The 22,831-nt window shown below is 45.9% G+C and overlaps 1 protein-coding gene across 2 annotated transcripts in view; it reads right to left on the minus strand.

Moving 5' to 3' along the window:
* SART3 (spliceosome associated factor 3, U4/U6 recycling protein) overlaps nucleotides 1-21,971 on the minus strand; it is a 61,713-nt gene extending 39,742 nt beyond the window's left edge. For both annotated transcript variants that reach the window (XM_073672308.1, XM_073672299.1), the window contains exons 1-5: nucleotides 21,711-21,971; nucleotides 7,596-7,722; nucleotides 6,791-6,895; nucleotides 6,439-6,623; nucleotides 6,201-6,306 (exon numbers count right to left, since the gene is read on the minus strand). In XM_073672308.1, coding sequence (XP_073528409.1) covers nucleotides 6,201-6,306; nucleotides 6,439-6,623; nucleotides 6,791-6,895; nucleotides 7,596-7,722; nucleotides 21,711-21,902 — 715 coding nt within the window. In that variant the 5' untranslated portion in view covers nucleotides 21,903-21,971. The remainder of the gene's footprint in view (nucleotides 1-6,200; nucleotides 6,307-6,438; nucleotides 6,624-6,790; nucleotides 6,896-7,595; nucleotides 7,723-21,710) is intronic.
* Between the last annotated feature and the right edge of the window lie 860 nt (nucleotides 21,972-22,831).

Consider the following 22,831-nt stretch of genomic DNA (forward strand, 5'->3'; position numbering starts at 1 on the left):
CTCCTCTGCAGTATACACCCCTGGACGGCGTCAGCCTTCTCCAGTTTTGTGCAAAAGCATTAGGAGGAACGTAACATGGATAACATAACCATGCCTATAAGAAGGCAACTATGTACGAGCTCAAAAAAACAATATGAGAACTCAACATAATAACGGCCCGGAACGGGCGACAGGATGGGAGCTGTGTCCCCCAATTAGAGGCTAAGAGAAAGAGATTTTACGGTGAGTACACAAAAATCCCCTTTACTCTGTCGCCTCATTGGGGGACACAGGACCATGGGACGTCCCAAAGCAGTCCCTGGGTGGGAAGCAATGGACGAATATTGTGTAGACAGGCCCCTAGAATTGGGGCACTGCCGCCTGCAGAACACATCTACCCAGGCTCGCATCTGCTGAGGACTGAGTATGAACTCTGTAGTGTTTGGTAAATGTGTGTAGGCTAGTCCAGGTGGCTGCCTTACACACTTGTTGTGCCGAAGCCTGGTGCCGAATGGCCCAGGAGGCCCCTACCGCACGTGCAGAGTGTGCCGTAATTCCTGCTGGAAGAGGAGAATTTTTGAGGCAGTAGGCCTCTTGTATGGTGGATTTGATCCACCTGGAAAGGGTAGCTTTGGAAGCTGGCAGACCCTTGCGGCCGCCTTCCAGTAGAAGGAAAAGAGAATTAGACTTCCGGAAGGGCGCAGTCCTAGACACATAGATACGAAATGCCCTGACAAGGTCAAGCGTATGCAGAGCCTTCTCCACTCTATGAACCGGGACCGGACAGAGGGATAGCAGTGAAATTTCCTCATTGAGGTGGAAGTTGGACACAACCTTCAGAAGGAAGGATGGGACAGTACGGAGAACTACCTTGTCCTGGTAAAAAAACAGGAAGGGCCGCCTGCAGGAGAGTGCTGTGAGTTCAGACACCCTGCGTAGCGAGGTGATTGCCACTAGGAAAACCACTTTCTGGGATAGAAGGGGAAGTGGGACTTCACTAAGGGGTTCAAAGGTGTTTCCTGCAATGCTGTCAGCACCAGGTTGAGGTCCCACGTTTCTAGTGGTCGTCTGTAGGGGGGAACCAATCGGGAAACCCCCTGAAGAAATGTCCTTACTTGCGGCTTGTTAGCAATGCACTTCTGAAAAAGCTCTGAGAGAGCCGACACCTGGCTCTTAAGGGAGGCCAGGGAGAGTCTGGCCTCCAGACCCGATTGAAGAAACCCAAGTACCCTGGGGAGGGAATAAGGGAATGGGGTCTGGCCACGAGATTCGCACCAGGTAAAGAAGGCTTTCCAGGTACGGTAATAAATCTTAGCAGAGGTTGGCTTCCGTGCCCTGATCATGGTTTCAATGACGTCCGGCGAGAACCCTGACTGGGTTAGAACCCAGGTCTCAATGGCCACGCCGTCAAATTGAGAGCCCCTGGGTTCTGGTGGTAGAACGGGCCTTGTAACAGAAGATCCGGGCGATCGGGGAGATGCCAGGGGACGTCTGCTGTGAGCTGTACGATGTCGGCGTACCATGTACGTCTGCGCCAGTCCGGTGCGATTAGGATGGTTGGAACACCCTCTTACTTGACCTTCCTCACCACTCTGGATATCAGGGGGAGAGGTGGAAAAACGTACAGGAGCTGGAACTGGGTCCAGTCCTGAACCAGGGCGTCCGCTTCTAGCGCCCGCGGGTCGTGTGTTCTGGCCATGAAGTTGGAGACCTTGGCATTGAAGTGGGATGCCATTAGGTCCACGTCCAGAGTCCCCCAACGATGGCAAAAAACTTCGGGATGGAGAGACCGCTCTCCCGAGTCCGTTGCTTGCCGGCTGAGGAAGTCCGCTTCCCAAGAGTCCACACCCGGAATGTGGAACGCAGAGAGAACCGAGCCTGTGTCTTCTGCCCAGTGGAGAATGTGTGTCACTTCTCGCATCGCCTGGGAACTGCGGGTCCCCCCATGGTGATTCACATATGCCACAGCCGTGGCATTGTCCGACTGTACTCTGATGTGAGAGGCTGCCAGTAAGTGATGGAAGGCTCTCAACGCCAGGAGGATGGCACGAATTTCCAAGATGTTGATGGGCATGGTCGCTTCTTGGGGACCACTTACTCTGTGCTCTGTGGTGTAAGTGCACCGCACCCCAACCCGTCAGGCTCGCGTCGGTGGTCAGAACCTTCCATTGACCCGTGAGAAAGGATTTCCCCTTTGTTAGTGAGGCTGGCTTGAGCCACCAGTGCAGGCACCTCCTGGTTGACGACGTCAGCTGGAACTCCCTGTCGAGAGAAAAAAGGGGTTCCTGTCCCATGACTTGAGGATGACTAGTTGGAGAGGCCTGAGGTGAAGCTGAGCAAATGGGACCGCTTCTATTGCCGCCATCATCCTAACTCTCATGGCAAACCGGAGAGATTGAGGGGATTTGCTGAGGAGGGTGTGAACTCCTAGACGGAGAAGCAGTGCCTTGTCCTCGGGAAGGAGCACTAGACTCCTGAAGGTGTTGAATAGCATTCCCAGGAAGGTCAGAGACTGACTTGGGGTTGGTGATGACTTTTGTAGGTAGACTAACCAGCCCAGGCGACTCAGAGTGTCGGTTGTGATTGAGACGCTGAGCTCGCAGTCCTTGAAAGTAGGAGCCTTGATAAGGAGATCGTCCAGGTATGGAATGACTACTATGCTTCTGGAGTGCAGGACGTCCATGGTGGCTGCCATGACTTTGGTAAACCCTCTGGGAGCCATTGCGAGTCCGAACAGGAGAGCCACTAACTGGTAGTGGTCCTGGTCGATTGCGAACCTGAGAAATCTCTGATGGGCGGGTGCAATTGGTATATGCAGGTATGCGTCTTGTATGTGTGACGCTCACAGCACTACCCTGGGAAGATGGGGGGGGGGGGGTTACTCGGAGCCGGGTCAGATGTTTGGTGGGGTTGTAGCCACGGCCTGGACCCGTTCAGTGCCCAGGGCCGTCACATTAAAAAGGGTGTAATGGGCTATCAGGGTTGAGTGGTTGCTATAGACTACGCCACCTGTGGTACCTGGTGAAGGCCACCAGCGCTGCTGCAGTCCTCTGAGGCGGGATGTTGTGGCAGCCGTCGTTGATACTACTCCCCACAAGCGGAGCAGGGCCTCAGGGCAGAGACAAGGATGGAGGGAGTCGTAGTGTAGGAGATCTGGTGCTGGGTGGTGCGGTGCAGAAATAAAGAGTCTAGAGGCCATAGGGGATGACTTCCAGAGTTTTTACTCACGGTACAGTGTGCAGCTGCAAGGAGGAGCTTATGAGAAATAATGGACTTACAGCCGAGGAGGAACTCCAGCTGTGATCTTACCCCACCAGTGTGCCCCTAGGTCCAGCGCCGAAGATCCACAGTCCTGTGCCTCCCCAGAGACTGGCAGGCCTGGTCTGTATCTGCCGACCGGTAGCTGCAGGGTTAATTCTTTAGCCTGCAGCAGATAATGGCCGCCGGAGTAAAGTTTAAGGAAGGGGGGCGGAGAGCTGAAAAGGGCGGCAGTTGCTGTGTGAAATCGCGCTCTTTCAGTCTGGATCCGCCCCCCTCTACGACACTGTAGAGTGTCATATTTGTCATCCGGGGGGCGGGCCGGGGGGGCGGAGAGGAGGTGGCGGCTAGGCCAAAGCCGTGGTCTAAATTAGATGCCTGATGCCCAAAAGGGCTCCAGGCCGGCGCGGAAGTCCGGGAGGGGGCCGGATCTGAACCGGACCCCCACGGATTTAAAGGCAGGATAGCGGTGGGGGTATAAGCGGGAGGGGGGCCCTGAGAAGAGTCCCCCTGAGGCACCATAGAGCTGGTGCTGCCGCAGAGACAGGGCGCAGGGAGGTCTGTGCCTGTGTTGTGTCATGCCTGCCTGCACTCCCCCCGCCCCCGACAGGAGCCTGCAGCAGGGCAGGGGTCCCTGGATTCAGCTGCAGTGTGCTGGCTACTGGGAGCTGCAGAGTGCTGCTTGTACAGGCCCTACCTGAGGCGTTTCAACCTAATGCCCCCAGAGGGGGATTAGGGAGGGTGCTGCTGTCAAGTCAGGGGGCTTTAGCCTCGCCTCGACCTCAACCCAGAAACCAAAAGGAATTGGGGAAGGAAGGGGGGTCTCGACTTCGAACCAGCACCCGAGGGGCTGGGGAAGGAGCGACATGGGGAATAGCCATCTCAACTTGAACTGTGCACCCCATAATAGGAGGCAGAGGAAGGAGCCATGCCGGGAGTCTCGCAGGAGACCCACTTTTCTTCATCTGTAATCCCGTCGGAGAAAACGGAGTAAAAGTTTTAGCACTGCCTCCTATGCGACACTAAGCAAAAACTGGAGAAGTCCGACGCCGTCCAGGGGTGTATACTGCAGAGGAGGAGCCACGGTTAATCTTTTTCAGATTATGATTAGTGTCGCCTCCTAGTGGACAGCAGCATAACACCCATGGTCCTGTGTCCCCCAATGAGGCGACAGAGTAATACTATTCTTAATTAATTTGGGCCAATAGGTGAGAGAAATTAGATGGGGTTTTTTTCAGACATAACACTGACTAAAAGGAACCTGCTAATAACCTGCAAATATAGGGTTAATCTGCAGGTTAATAGCGATCTGAAACTGCCTCGCACTGAGAACCCCGCTGCTGGGAAGAAATACACTTTATTCCTCCCAGCAGCCTCAGGCTTTCAGCCATAGAGCAGGGGCGGTTACAGCCTTTGCTCACTATGCCATTGAGTGGTTAAGCCTCGCCTCTATGACCGAAAGCCCGAAGCTTCCAGGAGGAATAGCGTTCATTTCCAACTGGCAGCGGGGCTCTCCGTGAAGGCGCCGGGCAGCTATGGAGAGTGTTATTAACCTGCAGATTAACCCCATGTCTGCAGGTTAATAAGAGTTTTATTACGTGAAACGTTCCCTTTAACTCCTTTACAGCCTGTGGCGTATTAGTACGCACCAGGCTGTAACCCCCTGTTCAGCGCGGGCTCCGGAACTGAGCCCACACTGAACCAGGCACATGTCAGCTGATTATTACAGCTGACATGTGCCCGCAACAGCCGCGGGTGGAATCGCGATCCACCCGCGGCTGTTAACATGTTAAATGCCGCTGTCAATCTCTGACAGAGGAATTTAACATCGCCGCGCCGGAAGCGCGTCACTTACCACGCCCATCGGTGACCCCGTCATGTGAACGCGGGTCACCGATACGTGGGCATAACAACCCTGGGTCTGCAGTGGTGGTCATGTACTGATCTCTATGAGCGCCACCTAGTGGTCGGCGCTCATAGCACACGAGCATTTCTGCTACATAGAGGTGATCTGCTCATCGCCTCTATGTAGCAGAGGCGATCAGACAAGTGCTACTTCTAGTCTCCTATGGAGACTATAGAAGCAAGCAAGAATTGAAAAAAAAAAATGTTTTTAAAAATATAAAAAAAAAATATAAGTTTAAATCACCCCCCTTTCACCCCATTCAAAATAAAATAATAATAATAAAAAAAAAAAAAAAACACATACACATATTTGGTATCGCCGCGTTCAGAATCGCCCGATCAATCTAAAAAAAAAAAATTAATCCGATCGGTAAACGGCGTAACGAGAAAAAAATTCTAAACGCCAGAATTACATTTTTTGGTTGCCGCAACATTGCAATAAAATGCAATAACGGGCGATCAAAACATCAGATCTACCCCAAAATGGTATCAATAAAAATGTCAGCCCGGTGCGCAAAAAATAAGCCCTCACCCAGCCCCAGATCCCGAAAAATGGAGATGCTACGGGTCTTGGAAAACGGCGCCATTTTATTTATTTTTTTTTTTTTTTTAGCAAACTTTGAAATTTTTTTTCACCACTTAAATAAAAAAGAACCTATACATGTTTGGTGTCTACGAACTCATAATATTGACCAAAAAATAAAAACGCTATGGCTCTGGGAACAAGGGGAGCAAAAAACGAAAGTGCAAAAACGGAAAATCCCAGGGTTGAGAAGGGGTTAAACACTCAAATAAAATCACAATGCCCTCTTCCTCTCTTACAATTCGGTGTGTAGCTGAAAGACAATCTTCATGAGAAGGAGGCCCTGCCTTCCATTAGGAGAAAAAGATTGTTAAAGTCCAACACCTTTGCTAAGCCCCACTTTTGGCCATGCCCCAGTCCTGCTGACTGATAAAACAGTAATCAAGACTACCTTACATTTACTTTTATTATTCATGTTTAGCTTACCTTTAAACAGTGGTTTTGGTAATTTTAGGTATTATTAAAGAGAACTTACCTAGAAGGGGTACACCTAGCTGGCGTTTGAAAAGTGTGTGGATCCTCTCAAGTTGGGTAGTCAGCATCTGCTGTTGTTCTGCTGAAGGAATGGTACCCGGCAAAGGCTAATACATAAGAAAAAAGGTAATTCAGAAGTAACTTTTCTACATATTTCAACCAATTCACAACAAGAAATCTACGTACATCAACATCCACAACTAAGAACTAGATATTCTGGTATCCAGAGATTAAATTACCTGTATGGTTCCTAATATTGCATTCTCAAACTCCCTGTAGGCATCCCATATAGTCGATCCTTTGGTCATATGGAGTCCAACAGCCGTTAATGCTCTCTCAAAGATAGAGCGAACCTTGGCAATGCCACCCTCTTCTCCCATCCCTCCAATAGAATACTGTGCATACTCCAACCAAATTTCTGGACCTAAAGAGAACATACACACCTGTGAATATATAATCCTTTCTGCTTTCTCGCTATAATGTACAGTGTTGAAGTAAATAATGTGCGGGATTGGTTTCTCATATATGATGCTACACGGTGCACGAGACAGATGATGTGGTGTGGATGGAATATAGGCAACTGGAGCTTACAGATGTAATCTTTCACAGCTTTCTCAAACAGCTCATAAACAGCCTCACGACTTGAACCGTCTTCAGCGATCTTCATCTCATCTTTCAACCAATCCAACCATATCTCTGCAGGAAAAGAATACGCAAATAAGGGTTATTAATAATAAATGTATACAGCGTGTTGAGATAACACACTAATGGGAGTCAGCTTACCTGGAAAAATCCTATATATAATTAAAAGTTACATGTGATTTGCAGCTAGTAAAGGTATTATACATTAGGTCACAATAAAACCCATTTTCTCCATGGCTGAATAGTCCAATTTTTGGGAGAAAAGCTTTAAAAAGACCTGCTATCAGGTTAAAAGTGTCCATTTTCGGCTCTTATTTCATTCCTGCTGCTCCAGAGTCCTCAGTTAGTTTTTTTTAAATCTGCCATACAGTTCCAGGGATATGGGCCTTTTTATTTATTTTTAAATTTTATGATCTTTACCAACAGGGTGTGGCTTACAGTGTAATAATGCAGAGCAGACTAAAAACACGCCCCTGAATCCAGTGACCACGCCTCCTCGGTAAAATCAATAGGGGAAGATATGCAGTACACGGCCACGGCCACTATACAGTCAATGGAGCTGTGCAGCACCGTGCTGTAACTGAAGTTCCGGCTGCCACAAACACCGAAAGTAGCTGATCGGCGGGGGTGCCGGGTGTCGCACCCCACAGATCAGACATTGATGACCAATCCAATGTTAAAGTCCCGGACAACCCCTTTAAGTTCATGTCCACAAAATACAACTATATCAGAATTCAGCGTTTCATCTCCATACCTTCAGTTAATGGGAACAGTTCACTCATCTTCTGACGGGCACGTCTTAATCTATCCAATTCTCCTTCCTGCCGCAAGAGTTTTATGAGGTCCAAGTGGCAGTTGTAGTCAAAGGCATTTATAGAAAGCTAATAAAGAAGAAACACATTTCAGAGTAATGTTAATCTGCAGAAATAACGTGTGTCCGCAGTCACTAGTGGGCCGATCTAGATGTGTTCTGCTTATGTGTTTAACAGATATCACTGATCCAGAAAAATGTAAAACCCTCCCAATCCAAATCCCTGAGTTCCAAATTTTTACTTCTGATTTTGTTATAGCTCGTGGTATCATAGAATCATAGAATGGTAGAGTTGGAAGGGACCTCCTGGGTCATCTGGTCCAACCCCCTGCTCAAAGCAGGATTCACTAGATCATCTCAGACAGATGTCTGTCCAGCCTCTGTTTGAAGACGTCCATTGAAGGGGAACTCACCACCTCTCGTGGCAGCCTGTTCCACTCATTGATCACCCTAACTGTCAAAAAGTTTTTTCTAATATCTAATCTGTGTCTCCTCCCATTTAGTTTCATCCCATTGCTTCTAGTCTTTCCTTGTGCAAATGAGAATAAAGATGATCCTTCTACAATGTGACAGCCCTTGACATATTTGTAGACAGCTATTAAGTCTCCTCTCAGTCTTCTTTTTTGCAAGCTAAACATTCCCAAATCCTGCAACCGTTTCTCATAGGACATGGTTTGCAGACCAGTCACCATTCTGGTCGCTCTTCTCTGAACTTGCTCCAGTTTGTCTATGTCTTTTTTAAAATGTGGTGCCCAAAACTGTACACAGTATTCCAGAAGAGGTCTGACCAAAGAGGAGTAAAGACCGATAATGACTTCACGTGATCTAGACTGTATGCTTCTGTTAATACATCCCAGAATTGTATTTGCCTTTTTTGCTGCTGCATCACACTGTTGACTCATGTTCAGTCTATGATCTATTAGTATACCTAGGTCTTTTTCACATGTACTGTTGCTTAGCTCTATTCCTCCCATTCTGTATATGCTTTTTTCATTGCCCAGATGTAGTACTTTGCATTTTTCCCTGTTAAAACCCATTCTGTTGGTTGCTGCCCACTGCTCCAGTTTATTTAGGTCTTTTTGAATCCTCTCTCTCTCTTCTCTAGTATTAGCTATCCCTCCTAGCTTTGTGTCATCAGCAAATTTAATCAGTTTACCCTCAATTCCTTCATCTAAATCATTGATAAAGATGTTGAACAATACAGGTCCCAGGACGGAGCCCTGTGGTACCCCACTTGAGACATTCATCCAGCTGGATGTGAAGCCATTTACAACCACCCTTGGAGTCCGATCACTAAGCCAGTTATGAATCCACCTAACAGTTGCCTGGTCCATTGCATACTTGGTAATTTTTTCAATAAGGATGGTGTGAGGATAGATCATCAATGCAAAAGTAGTGGACAACCTCTTCAATTATAAAAGGTAGCAATAGAAACAAGATCTCACCTATATTCCAAGGCCTAAGAGGCAGGTCAAATGCCCTCTGACATCTCCTGTTAAAGGAAACAGGAATTGGTCATGTTTTCAGTGTGGATCTAGGGATCTCCATCAATCTGCAGGGAATATTTAAGACGTTATCTGGGGACTAAACACTATTTGCAAAATTGCCATAACATGTGGCTGCAGTTGGTCAAATGTTCCTGTGTTAAGATGTCATCACTGTAGCACGGGACGGACGGGAGTGGCGAGGGGAAAGCGAGGAGAGTATCGCTTTTTGTTTAAACTACTAACCCATTCCAAGCATTTTGTCAAAATATTTACTCACTGGTCAAGTCATAAATTATATCAGAATAAAAAAGAAACATTGTTTTGTTTTAAAGGGCACCTGACAGCGGATACATAAACTGGCTGCATGATATCATTTCAGCCATATATATTTAACACTTAAAGGGAAGCCATCATTAAAAATAGAGATATTGTTTAAACCAGGCTTTTGTGTTACATGCATGTTTTTTTAAATATTGGCAATTTTTTTTTGTCTCACAATCTTTATGAAAAAATTCCCAAAATTTGTCATCTTGATATTTTCACACTAGCCACTGGGGGTGATGTCACAGCTGACCTGCTCCTCCTCCCTTCACAATCACCTTTGCACATGCTCATTAGATGCTTCAGTACATAAGATAGGGTCAGACTATTGACGCTAATGTGTAGGTGTTATTTTCTGAAACAATAAGTGAAGAGTAGTGTTGAGCGATACCTTCCGATATCAGTAAATATCGGATCGGATTGGATCGGGCCGATACCCAAAAAGTATCGGATATCGCCGATTCCGATACCGGAAACCAATGCAAGTCAACGGGACACAAATATCGGAATGAAAATAAACCCTTTCTTTCCTTATAGGTTAATTCTACATGAAGGAAAACAACTAACAATAATGTAGAATGTATTGAGGGAGGTGGTTGCCCAAATCGATGAGAACAGTGCTCACAGTGAAACATGAAAAGCCGGCAATTCATCAGCGGCATACACCGGTACCCGACAATTTACAACAGAAAGAATAGAGCTTCACACATAGATTAGATAGATAGAAACATGTCAGTCACATATATATGAAGTACAGTGACAGTGTTGCTTACTGTACTTGTCATTTAGTGTTAAAATAAAGGATTTATTTAAAAAAAAATTGAAGAGGGATTCCCCGTAATTTTAGTCTCTAGCGGAGGTTAAGCAGACGGCTGGGGCAGATGTTTGAAGCCTGGGAAGGGGGTAATACCCACGGAGCTTCCCAGGCTACTAATATCAGCCCCCAGCTGAATACCTAGCCTTTACTAGCTATTAAAATGGGGGACCCCCCAAAAAAATGACGTGGGGTCCCCCCTATTTTAATAGCTAGCAAAGACTAGGCAGACAGCTGGGTGCTGATATTAATAGCCCAGGAAGGGTGCCATGAATATTGGCCCCCTCCCAGGCTAGAAACACCAGCCGTCAGCCGCCCCAGAAATGGCGCATCCATAGGATGCGCCAATTCTGGCACTTAGCCTCGCTCTTCCCACTGCCCTGTAGCGGTGGCAGGGGGTAATAGGGCTGGGGTTGATGTCAGCTTATAATGCCAGCTGACATCAAGCCCAGGTTAGTGATGGAGAGGTGTCTATAAGACACCCCCATTACTAACCCCATAGTCAAAGTTAAAAAAAAAACACAAACACCCAGAATAAAGTCCTTTAATTGAAATAAACACACAATTCTTTATTGTTCTAAATTAAACCATACTTACCATCACGCTCATTCCAGCTGAAGCCAACGATTTCCTGCAATAAAAGAAAAATAATAAAGCAACCTCATCCTTACCTTTCCATGGTTCCCAGGACAGCTCCAGCTCTGCTACATCGAGATGACAGGCTGGACCGCAGCAGAAAGCTGCCATCCAGCCTGTCATCCCGTGGACACTGAGAAGCGCAGGCATGCTTGCGCTCCTCAGTGTCTGGCTGATACGGCATCCCGATGAGCCGACAATGAACTCAGCTCACCTCATGCACGTCACTGACAGCGTGGGAGAATTCTCCTGCGCATGCGGTGAGCGTGAGAGACTCGGCTCATCGGGATGCCGTCACAGCCTGACACTGAGGAGCGCAAGCATGCCTGCGCTTCTCAGTGTCTGCGGGATGACAGGCTGGATGGCAGCTTTCTGCTGCGGTCCAGCCTGTCATCTCGATGTAGCAGAGCTGGAGCTGTCCTGGGAACCATCGAAAGGTAAGGATGATGTTGCTTTATTATTTTTCTTTTATTGCAGGAGATCGTTGGCTTGAGCTGGAATGGGCGTCATGGTAAGTATGGTTTAATTTAGAACAATAAAGAATTGTGTGTTTATTTCAATTAAAGGACTTTATTCTGGGTGTTGTGTTTTTTTTTTAAAATACTTTACTAGAAATTCATGGCGGTCATGTCTAATATTGGCGTGACCCCATGAATTTCGGGCTTAGGGCCAGCGGATAATACAAAGTTGGCCCTAACCCCTTTATTACCCAGTGAGCCACCGCACCAGGGCCCTGGATGAGCTGGATACAGCGCCAGAAGATGGCGCTTCTATGAACGCAACATTTTCTGGGGTGGCTGCGGACTGCAGTTCGCAGCAGGGGGGGGCCCACAAAGCTTGGGCCACCCTGCGCTGTGGATTCCAGCCCCCAGCTGCTTAGTTGTACCTGGCTGGACACAAAAATAGGGCGAAGCCCCACCTATTTTTTTTTTAAACTTATTTCATGAAATAATAATAAAAAAAAAAAGGGCTTCCCTATATTGTTGCGTCCGGCCAGTTACAAATAGGCAGCTGGGAGTTGGGGGCAGCCCGTTCCTGGATTCTGTAACTGGCTGGCATACAAAAATATGGTAAAGCCCACGTCAAAATTTTTGAGAAAAATTAATTAAAAAATAAATAATTTAGGGACTGCATCTTTATTAACCCCTCAAGTGTAATTTAGTGTTAAAATAAAGGATTTATTAAAAAAAAAAATTGGCGTGGGATCCCCCATAATTTTAGTCTCTAGCGGAGGTTAAGCAGACAGCTGGGGCAGATGTTTGAAGCCTGGGAAGGGGGTAATACCCACGGAGCTTCCCAGGCTACTAATAGCCCCCAGCTGAATACCTAGCCTTTACTAGCTATTGAAATGGGAGACCCCCCCAAAAAATTACGTGGGGTCCCCCCCATTTTAATAGCTAGCAAAGGCTAGGCAGACAGCTGGGGGCTGATATTAATAGCCCAGGAAGGGTGCCATGAATATTGGCCCCCTCCCAGGCTAGAAACACCAGCCGTCAGCTGCCCCAGAAATGGCGCATCCATAGGATGCACCAATTATGGCACTTAGCCTCGCTCCTCCACGCTGCCCTGGTGCGGTGGCAGGGGGTAATAGGGTTGGGGTTCATGTCAGCGCCAGCTGCCATGAAGCCCAGGTTAGTAATGATGAGCGTCTATAAGACACCCCCCATTACTAACCTACAAAGTGTTAAAAAGAAAAAACACACACTACACCAAGAAAAAAATAATTTGAAATAAATCACAATTTTATTTAATTCTTAATTTACTTAAAAAAAAATAGTTACCTGTCCACGTTCCTGCGCTGATCTCCCATGCACAGCTGTCACATCTGGAGATGGTGACAGCTGTGCATGGCTGCTGTAAGCTCACACTGCCGGGAACACGTCCGCTCCCGGCAGCGGGAGCCACTGACTGAGGTCACCGGAGTGCATTCACTCAGCGCAGCTCCGGAGACCTCCTTTACAGCACTGCTGTACCGTGGGAATTTCTCACGATACAGCAGGGCCGTAAAGGAGCTGACCGGAGCAGCGCTGCCTGAACTCCGGCGAACCCGCTTATGCTGTCATTCTAGCGGCGGCAGCGGTTCAGAGCGGTCACATTCTATGTGGCTGCTCTGAACTGGAGATCTTCGTGGGACACTCGTGGACTACTACGGAGGGGTAAGGATAAGGTTGTGGTTTATTATTTTATATTTTATTACAGGAGATCGATGGCTTCGGGGAATTAGGTGTCTAGGGGAGTATAGGTGTATTTTTTTATTTTAGGTGGCGATCGGCGGGGACAGGTAATGTATAAACTAATTTATTTTAGGTAACCACTGGCCACCAATGAAATGCATTTAAAATGTATTGGGGACACAGTAGGGCAATTTAAAGAGCAGGATCAGGCTGATGGGAACTACTGCTCCCATCGAGCTGATCCTGCTGGCACGAATGGACGGGGGACAGACATAGGCCGATGGGAGTAGTAGTGTCACATCGGCCTATGTCTGCCTGCACGCACACACCCGCAGACATCGCACAGACACCCGCACACACCAATCATGACGGGCTGATGGTCTGCGAGGTGTGGCTGACCTGTGCGGCCGTGGGAAAGTTCATGTGAGTTCATGCAATGCAGTCAAGCATGAACTCACATGAACCCTCTGAGGGCACCGCGGCGACTTCAAATGAACAGCTGATCGGCATCACCTGATACCTCAGCTGTTCATTTGAAATAACAGGCGGGAAAGCCGGCGGTGAAGTCTTTTCACTGCCGGCTTCCCCGCCCGGGTCCTTCGCTCCCCGCTCCTGCGCTCCCCTCCCGGTCCTAACTTACGATCAGGATGGGAGGTGGCGAGGGGAGCGGAGGATCCGGGTGGGAGGCTGCGGGGAAGCGAGTATGGGGCTGAGTGATTGTTTAAAAGCCGGCGGGCGGTAAAAAGCCGCCGGCTTTTAAACAATCAGGAGAATTCTCCCACGCTGGGATGGCATTCTGATGACAGGCTGGATCGCAGCTGAGCGCTGCCATTCAGCTTGTCATCCTTCAGAGACACTGCAGAGCGCAGGCATTATGGGAACTTTCGATTCCGGTATCCGATATTGTAAAAATATCGGAACTCCAATACCGCGAATATCGGCCGATACCCGATATTACAGTATCGGAATGCTCAACACTAGTGAAGAGTCTAAAAAGCCCCAGTGGCCATTAAGAAAATGGCAAGATTTTAATACAGGTCCTGAAATATATTCATAAAAAAACATTGCCAAATCTAACAAAAAAATAAAGAAATTATGCAACACAAAAACCTTATTTAAATAATAGGTCATTTTCTGATTACAGCTCCCCTTTAGGAGCAATTTAGCAAATTCAATTTCATCTAATAATTTGGCTATAGGTGAGAAAACAAAATACGTACGACTGCGCTTTATCATTTCTGAATACTTATTAAAACATTTAACCCCTTAGTGACCATCATTACCACTTGAAACTGGCCTGAGATATAAGTGAATAAGCATCCCCCTATGGGTGACAATGCAGCAGCTGTCCGCTGTACACCATGCTGCATCAGTCACACTCGGTGACAAGACCATGGCAATTTAACCCCTTATGTGCTGCTGTCAATAGTGACTATAGCATCTACATGGTTAACAGAGTGTGGGGGCTCCCTCTTTAACCCCATCGGCATCCCGAGATCAGGATTGAATGGTCCTGATGGTTACCATGGCAATTCACATCCAAATAACAGCCTTAGAGTCTGCCAGTTGGAGTGGTCTGTTTCCTTCCTGTCATGCCAATTTTCATTAATCCCTGAAAAGCACCTGAAGGGTTAATAAACTACCTGAAAGCAGTTTTGAATATTTTGATGGGTGCTGTTTTTAAAATGTTATTATCACGAATCCACCCCTCAGTGTGTCTGGGATGCAGTTACTGACAGCTCAGCCGCCTAATCTGGTGCAGGGGCGTGCTGAACTGTCGGTGTTTTGATTGACAGCTCAGACGGCCAATCTTAGACTGGGAGGTTCTGGGCTGCCCTCAGGTGTTCCTGTCCCAGGTGATTGCCCAGCTTCTTAGATGGCCTGCCAGTCCCAGATTCCTGCCAGATGTACATTCAGCTCTGTGTGGTTTGTCTCTTTGTGCCTTGTGTTCTGCTTGTGAATCTTTTTGCTGCCTGACCTTGGACCTCACTCTGACCATCCGTTTTGCCTACACCCTTTGCTCTCATCCGCTTTCCTCCTGGTACTCTGACCTCGGACCACCCTTTCTTTACTACGCCTTTGTCTCTTCCCTCTGTTTAGGACGTACCCTCCTAGCTTTTGAACATGGACTCCCTGACTCTCTGCTTGTCCGCGAGAGTTGACTGTCACAGTTATCACTTTTGGAGGTTTTCCAATATATGGGTCATTTCAAAACTGAATAAATCCCTAAAAAAATAAGTTTTGTAAATTTCCTTGAAAAAGCTAAAACTTACTCAAACAATTTTATAGCTTCTAACATCCTAACAAAATAAAAGAACATTTTTCAGATATTGCTGAGGTAAAGCAGACATAAGTAAAATGTTATTTATTAACCATTTTCTGTGGTATGACTTTGTACGTTAAAGGGGTTGTCCACTACTCCACTACTTTGACATTGATGCTCTATCCGTAGAATAGCCATGAAGGGCTGCTGCACAAAGTCTCATCTTAACAGTTGTTGTAGAGATGTGTCTCCTGCTACAACTCTGTGTGGCATTGACCTGGTCTCAAATCTGAGCTGCTGTTAACCTGCAATTTCTGAGGCTGGTGACTCGGATAAACTTATCCTCAGAAGCAGAGGTGACTCTTGGTCTTCCTTTCCTGGGGCGGTCCTTATGTGAGCCAGTTTCTTTGTAGCGCTTGATGGTTTTTGCAACTGCACTTGGGGACACATTCAAAGTTTGCCCAATTTTTCGGACTGACTGACCTTCATTTCTTAAAGTAATGATGGCCACTCGTTTTTATTTAGTTAGCTGCTTTTTTCTTGCCATAATACAAATTCTAACAGTCTATTCAGTAGGACTATCAGCTGTGTATCCACCAGAGTTCTGCACAACACAACTGATGGTCCCAACCCCATTTATAAGGCAAGAAATCCCACTTATTAAACCTGACAGGGCACACCTGTGAAGTGAAAACCATTTCCGGTGACTACCTCTTGAAGCTCATCAAGAGAATGCCAAGAGTGTGCAAAGCAGTCACCAAAGCAAAAGGTGGCTACTTTGAAGAACCTAGAATATAACATATTTTCAGTTGTTTCACACTTTTTTGTTAAGTAATTCCACATGTGTTAATTCATAGTTTTGATGCCTTCCGTGTGAATGTACAATTTTCAAAGTCATGAAAATACAGAAAAATCTTTAAATAAGAAGGCGTGTCCAAACTTTTGGTCTGTGCTATATATCATAGGAACAAAAAATAGAAATTTTACTTTTTCCCACAAAAATGTCGCTTTAGTCTCAAATTTGCATTTTCACAAGGGTAAATGGACCATACAATTTGTTGTCCAACTTCTCTTTAGTAGGCCGATACCCCATAGGACATGGAAAACTACTGTTTGGGCGCACAGCAGGGCTCGAAGGAAAGGAGCACCGCTTGACTTCTGGAGTGGAAAACTGTCTGGAATGGAAAACTGTCTGGAATAGACAGTAGACAACATGTTGCGGTCGCAGAGCCCCCTGAGGTACCTACACCCTATTTTACAAACTACACTTGTTAATGAATTCATCTAGGGGTGCAGTGAGCATTTTGACACCACACGTGTTTCACAAAGTTTTATACTATTGAGCGAAAAGAAGAAGAAAAATTTAATTTTTAGCACTATAATGTTATTCTAGACCAGATTTTACATTTTCACAAGGGGAAACAGGTAAAAATTACGACATAATTTGTTACACAATTTCTCGTGAATGAGGCAATACCCCAAATGTAGCTGTACAATACTGCTTAGCCACACGGCGAGACTCAGGAGGGACGGAGCACTTTTTAACCCTTGGAGAACAAATTTTTGTGGAACGGGTTTACTGACAATTTTGACTCTATGGGTGTCTTCCAGAAACGAGCAGCAATGAATGTTGCAGAGTGAAAATGCAAATCTGCCATTGTAGTGCCCATGCATTGTGCCCAGCTCGTGCTTCTGGAGATATGCATTTCATAAATTAAGTGGGCCCTGCTCACTATGTTAATGCCAAACATGTGGACACTAACTGTGGTTCAGGCAAACTGTGGGACTCAGAAGGAGGTAGTATTTGGATTTGGGAGCACAAATTTTGCCGTATTTTTCTTTTGGTGGGAGCCACGTTACTTTTCTAGAGCCTTTGTGCTAGCAGTAACATGGAAGTCCCCTATATTACTGTTAACAGATGACGAACCTGAGTGGGGACTTGTTTTTTGTGGGTTGAGTAGAAGCTTTTATTGTTTAATTTTGAGGTACAGAAGATTTTGGATCAGTACACATTTATTCTGTGCTCTATGCTGAGCACTTACATAGGAGTTTCCATCCAAATCTACAAAATACGTGATTCGGATTAAACCCCCGAGGGATCCATTCAATAGTGAGGCAGCCATGTTACTCTGGACTCTGAATAGCTTCTGTTCGGCGGTATCCGGCTTTTAAGAGATGCACAAAACTGTGGCTGATTGCGCTTTTATGCACGCCTAAAAAGACGGGCACAGTCACAGTGCCTCCACCTGCCTCATTACAGGGAATCTTCTGTCGGGGGTTGTGTCTGAATCATGTATTTCAGAGATTTACGGGGAAACCCGGTGTAAGCGCTCAGTGTAGAGCGCAGGATAAATGTGAGCCGAACCTTACTGCGATCAGCAAACAAATCAACAGCAGATGAGGAATTAGATTTAATTTTTACGCCGTCTCTCGCACGATATAAGTGATTAGCCGACTTTATTCTTCAAGTCGGTGCAATTACAGCGATACCAGATTTATATCGGGTTTTTATGTTTGGCTGCTATCAAACACTTAAGTTGTGTTTTTTTTTTTTTTTTTTTACAAAAACAAGTTTTTGCATCGCCATATTTTCAGAGCTATAATTTTCCTATATTTCTGACGAAAGTCATGTGACGGCTTGTTTTTTGCTGGACGAGTTGGTGTTTTTATTGGTACCATTTTAGGGCATATAACATTGTTTGATCACTTTCTATTCCAATTTTTTTTTAGGAGGCATAAACTAGCAATTCAGGAATTGTTTTTGTTTTTATGCCGTTCACCATGTGGTAAAAGTGATACCACCTTTATATCATTTTTTTTTTGTTTGTTTTCTGCGTCTACACAATAAAAACAATTTCATAGAAAAAATTGTTTTTGCATCACTAGATCCTGAGAGCTATAACTTTTTTTTATTTCTCCGCTGATGTCATTTTAATCCCGTTTTATTCCACTTTTTTTCCAGCTGTAAGATGAAAAAGCAAAGTTTTTTACCAGCACTGCAATGCATGAGACCTGTCAGATTACATAAGCAGATCACCTGTTAGACCCTGCCTGTATTTCTCAGCATTGAGGGCAATTTTGAGGACTGTAGATGCAGTCAGTGTTCAGTCAAGAAAACTTAGTTCAGTAAAAGAAAGACACATTATGCTTACTTCCCTTCTAAATAAGAACAAGTCTAACAATGCCAGCAGCTCAGAATTGGAAGGAACCAATGGGACCCAGCTACACCCAACTACTGTTTGGCAAGAAGGGGGTCTTCATGGAAAAATTAGAGCTAAAAAAATCATGCCTTCAACATGGAAACAAGGCCAAGGGACTCAATTTTGCACAAAAACATAGGAACAGGGGTGCAGAAAAATGGCAGCATTGTGCCTTGCACCGATGAGTCAAAAGGTGAAATATTTGGCTATAATAGAAAGCTACTGAAAGCCTGAAGTGCGGTACAATGAGTGTCTGCGGGTAACAGTGGACATGGGGGAGGTTCCCTGCAAGTATGTGGCTGCATTTCACTAGATGGAGTTGGCGAATTGGTCAGGATAAATGGTGTCCACAATGCTGAGAAATACATGAAAATACTTATCCATCATTTAATATCATCAGGGAGGCGTCTGATTGTCCTTCAGAATAAATTTGGGGCCAATGACCCCCAACGTACAGCCAATGCCATTAAGAAGCATCTTCTGTGTGAAGTAGAACAAGGAGTCTGGAATTTGTGATATGGCCTCCTCAGACCTCTGATCTCAACATGATCAAGTCGTCTTGGATTACATACAGACACTGGTGGCAGAAAAAGACAAGTGACCTAACCCCCACTTATTGTCTGCACGGACATGTCTGTGTATATATTTACACATTTAGTAATATCAACTGTATATTCAAGTGAGACTACTGTTAATATAGGACACCATCCTCCATGTATGCAGAACGCCCCGATATACTGGATCCCACCCTCCATGTATGCAGAACGCCCCGATATACTGGATCCCACCCTCCATATATACAGAACACCCTGATATACTGGATCCCATCCTCCATACACACATGGTCAAAATGGTTGGTACCCCTCGTTTAATGACAGAAAAACCCACAATGGTAACAGAAATAACTTGAACCTGACAAAAGTAATAAATTAAAAATCTATGAAAATGAACAAATGAAAGTCAGTCGTTGCTTTTCAACCCTGCTTCCACAGAATTTTTTAGAAAATTAAACTCATGAAATAGGCCTGGACAGAAATGATGGTTCTTCTTAACTTAATATTTTGTTGAACAACCTTTTGAGGCAATCACTGCAATCAAACGATTCCTGTAACTGTCAATGAGACTTCTGCACCTCTCGACAGGTATTTTGGCCCACTCCTCATGAGCAAACTGCTCCAGTTGTCTCATGTTTGAAGGTTGCCTTTTCCAGACGTCATGTTTCAGCTCTTTCCAAAGATGCTCAATAGGCTTTAGGTCAGGGCTCATAGAAGGCCACTTCAGAATAGTCCAATGTTTTCCTCTTAGCCATTCTTGGGTGTTTTTAGCTGTGTGTTTTGGGTCATTATCCTGTTGCAAGACCCATGATCTGCGACTGAGACCAAGCTTTCTGACACTGGGCAGCACATTTCTCTCTAGAATCCCTTGATAGTCTTGAGATTTCATTGTACTCTGCACAGATTCAAGACACCTGTGCCAGATGCAACAAAGCAGCCCCAGAACATAACAGAGCCTCCTCCATGCTTCACAGTAGGGATAGTGTTCTTTTCTTGATATGCTTCATTTTTCTGTCTGTGAACACAGAGCTGATGTGCCTTGCCAAAAACTTCCATTTTTAATCTCATCTGTCCATGGGACATTCTCCCAGAAGCTTTGTGATTTGTCAACATGTAGCTTGCAAATTCCAGTCTGGCTTTTTTAGGATTTCTTTTCAACAATGATGTTCTCCTTGGTCGTCTCCCATGAAGTCCACTTTGGATCAAACAACGACAGATGGTGCGATCTGACACTGATGTTCTTTGAGCTTGAGGTTCACCTTTAATCTCTTTAGAAGTTATCCTGGGCTCTTTTGCTACCATTCGTATTATCCGTCTCTTTGATTTGTCATCAATTTTCCTCCTGCGGCCACGTCCAGGGAGGTTGGCTACAGTCCCATGGATCATAAATTTCTGAATATTGTGTGCAACTGTAGTCACAGTCACAGGAACATCAAGCTGCTTGGAGAGGGTCTTATAACCTTTACCTTTAACATGCTTGTCTATAATTTTCTTTCTAATCTCCTGAGACAACTCTTTCCTTTGCTTCCTCTGGTCCATGTTGAGTGTGGTACACACCATGTCAATAAACAGCACAGTGAGTATCTGTAGCCCTATATACAGACCCACTGACTGATTACAAGATTGTAGACACAACTGGATTTAACATGTCCCTTTTGTCACATTATTTTCAGGGGTACCATCATTTCTGTCCAGGCCTATTTCATGAGTTTAATTTTTTTAAAAATTCTGTGGAAGCAGGGTTGAAAAGCAATGTCTGACTTTCATTTGTTCATTTTCATAGATTTTAAATTTATTACTACTTTTGTCAGATTCAAGTTATTTGTGACCATTGTGGGTTTTTCTTTCATTAAACGAGGGGTACCAACAATTTTGACCACATGTGTATATACAGAACACCCTGGATCCCACCCTCCATATATACAGAACACCCCCGATATACTGGATCCCACCCTCCATGTATACAGAACACCCCGATATACTGGCTCCCACCCTCCATGTATACAGAACACCCTGATATACTGGCTCTCACCCTCCATATATACAGGACACCCCGATATACTGGATCCCACCCTCCATATATACAGGACACCCCGATATACTGGATCCCACCCTCCATATATACAGGACACCCCGATATACTGGATCCCACCCTCCATATATACACAACACCCCAATATACTGGCTCCCACCCTCCATGTATACAGAACACCCTGATATACTGTCTCCCACCCTCCATATATACAGAACACCCTGATATACTGTCTCCCACCCTCCATGTATACAGAACACCCTGATATACTGTCTCCCACCCTCCATGTATACAGAACACCCCGATATACTGGATCCCACCCTCCATATATACAGGACACCCCGATATACTGGATCCCACCCTCCATATATACAGAACACCCCGATATACTGGATCCCACCCTCCATATATACAGAACACCCCGATATACTGGATCCCATCCTCCATATATACAGGACACCCCGATATACTGGATCCCATCCTCCATGTATACAGGATACCCCGATATACTGGATCCCACCCTCCATATAAACAGGACACCCCAATATACTGGATTCCTCTTGCTCCCCACAATCACCTGCTCTTCCAGTCTCTGAATTTCTGCTTCATTTTCTCTCTCGTCTTCCTCCTCTGAGGAGGACTGTCCGGTTCCCTCAGGTGAGCCACCTTCCTGCTCTTCTTCGTCTGATTCCATTTCCTCTTCTCCTTCCTCCTCTCCCCCGAGCTCCGGGGTTTCTAGTTTCTCCTTTCCGCGTCCAGCAGCCGCCATCGTGCTCTTTACTGCGAATTCACAACGTTGCTGGGCGGGCAGGTGTCAGCGGTAACTCCTGTCTAGAGGATCGCTATTAATAACCAGCAATGGACGTGCATTCACAGACAAGACACCCCTTATATACAAGAGACCCTTGCAGCAGAGTCTATACGTGTATTGTAATTATATATTGTCTGCAAAAAATGTTATTTTTAATGCAGGCATTAAGGACAGTCTTGTCTCCAGGGAGACGCAGGACCAGGCGTTCTTTGGGTCCTAATTAGAACTGCCCTCTGCAGCGCACGTTACGTCGTTCTCAGAGGCGGACATGTTGGTTGTGGCAGTGTGCGCAGAGCTGTGGTTTGGGAGGTCTCCTGCCCCCATGTGGTGATAGTGCAGAATATTTATATCAGAGGACTCTCAAGTTGGAATATTTTTATTTTACAAATGTCTCTCCTACTTCCTCCACCGTCCTCTTCTAGGGGAAACTCATGTACATCAGATGATAACAGAGGGTGATGGGGGAGGACACCATAGGGCAGCACGGCCGCAGGAGCAGGAGACTTATCAGTCTCCCCTCCCCCACAGGAGCTTCTGCAGCCCCTTGTAACCTGCTATTATATCTATTTGGCCCGATCTCCTCCAGGGCTCTCCTGGGAAGAGGGAGTTACATATAGGAAGTGTGGAGTAAGGAGACTTAGTTATAGGTTACAGTGTGTCTGTATACTTCCCAACTTTTGAAGAACAGAAAGGGACACATCATGCGTGGCACGTCGTGGTAAATTATGTCCCTGGCCACACCCCAATCCACGGCCATTTACTATTTCTTTCTCCCCTCGCAGGAGGAGTTGTCATAGGGGCGCTAGCATTGAGGGAAATTCAGCAGACTCCCGAGACTGCAGGGCCTAGACCCAAATCCAGGACTGTCTCCGCTGTATCCGGCACAG

Source organism: Phyllobates terribilis, unplaced genomic scaffold (genome assembly GCF_046119375.1).
Source record: "Phyllobates terribilis strain yellow unplaced genomic scaffold, ASM4611937v1 Scaffold_1__5_contigs__length_1240528914, whole genome shotgun sequence".
Classification (NCBI taxonomy): Eukaryota; Metazoa; Chordata; class Amphibia; order Anura; family Dendrobatidae; genus Phyllobates; species Phyllobates terribilis.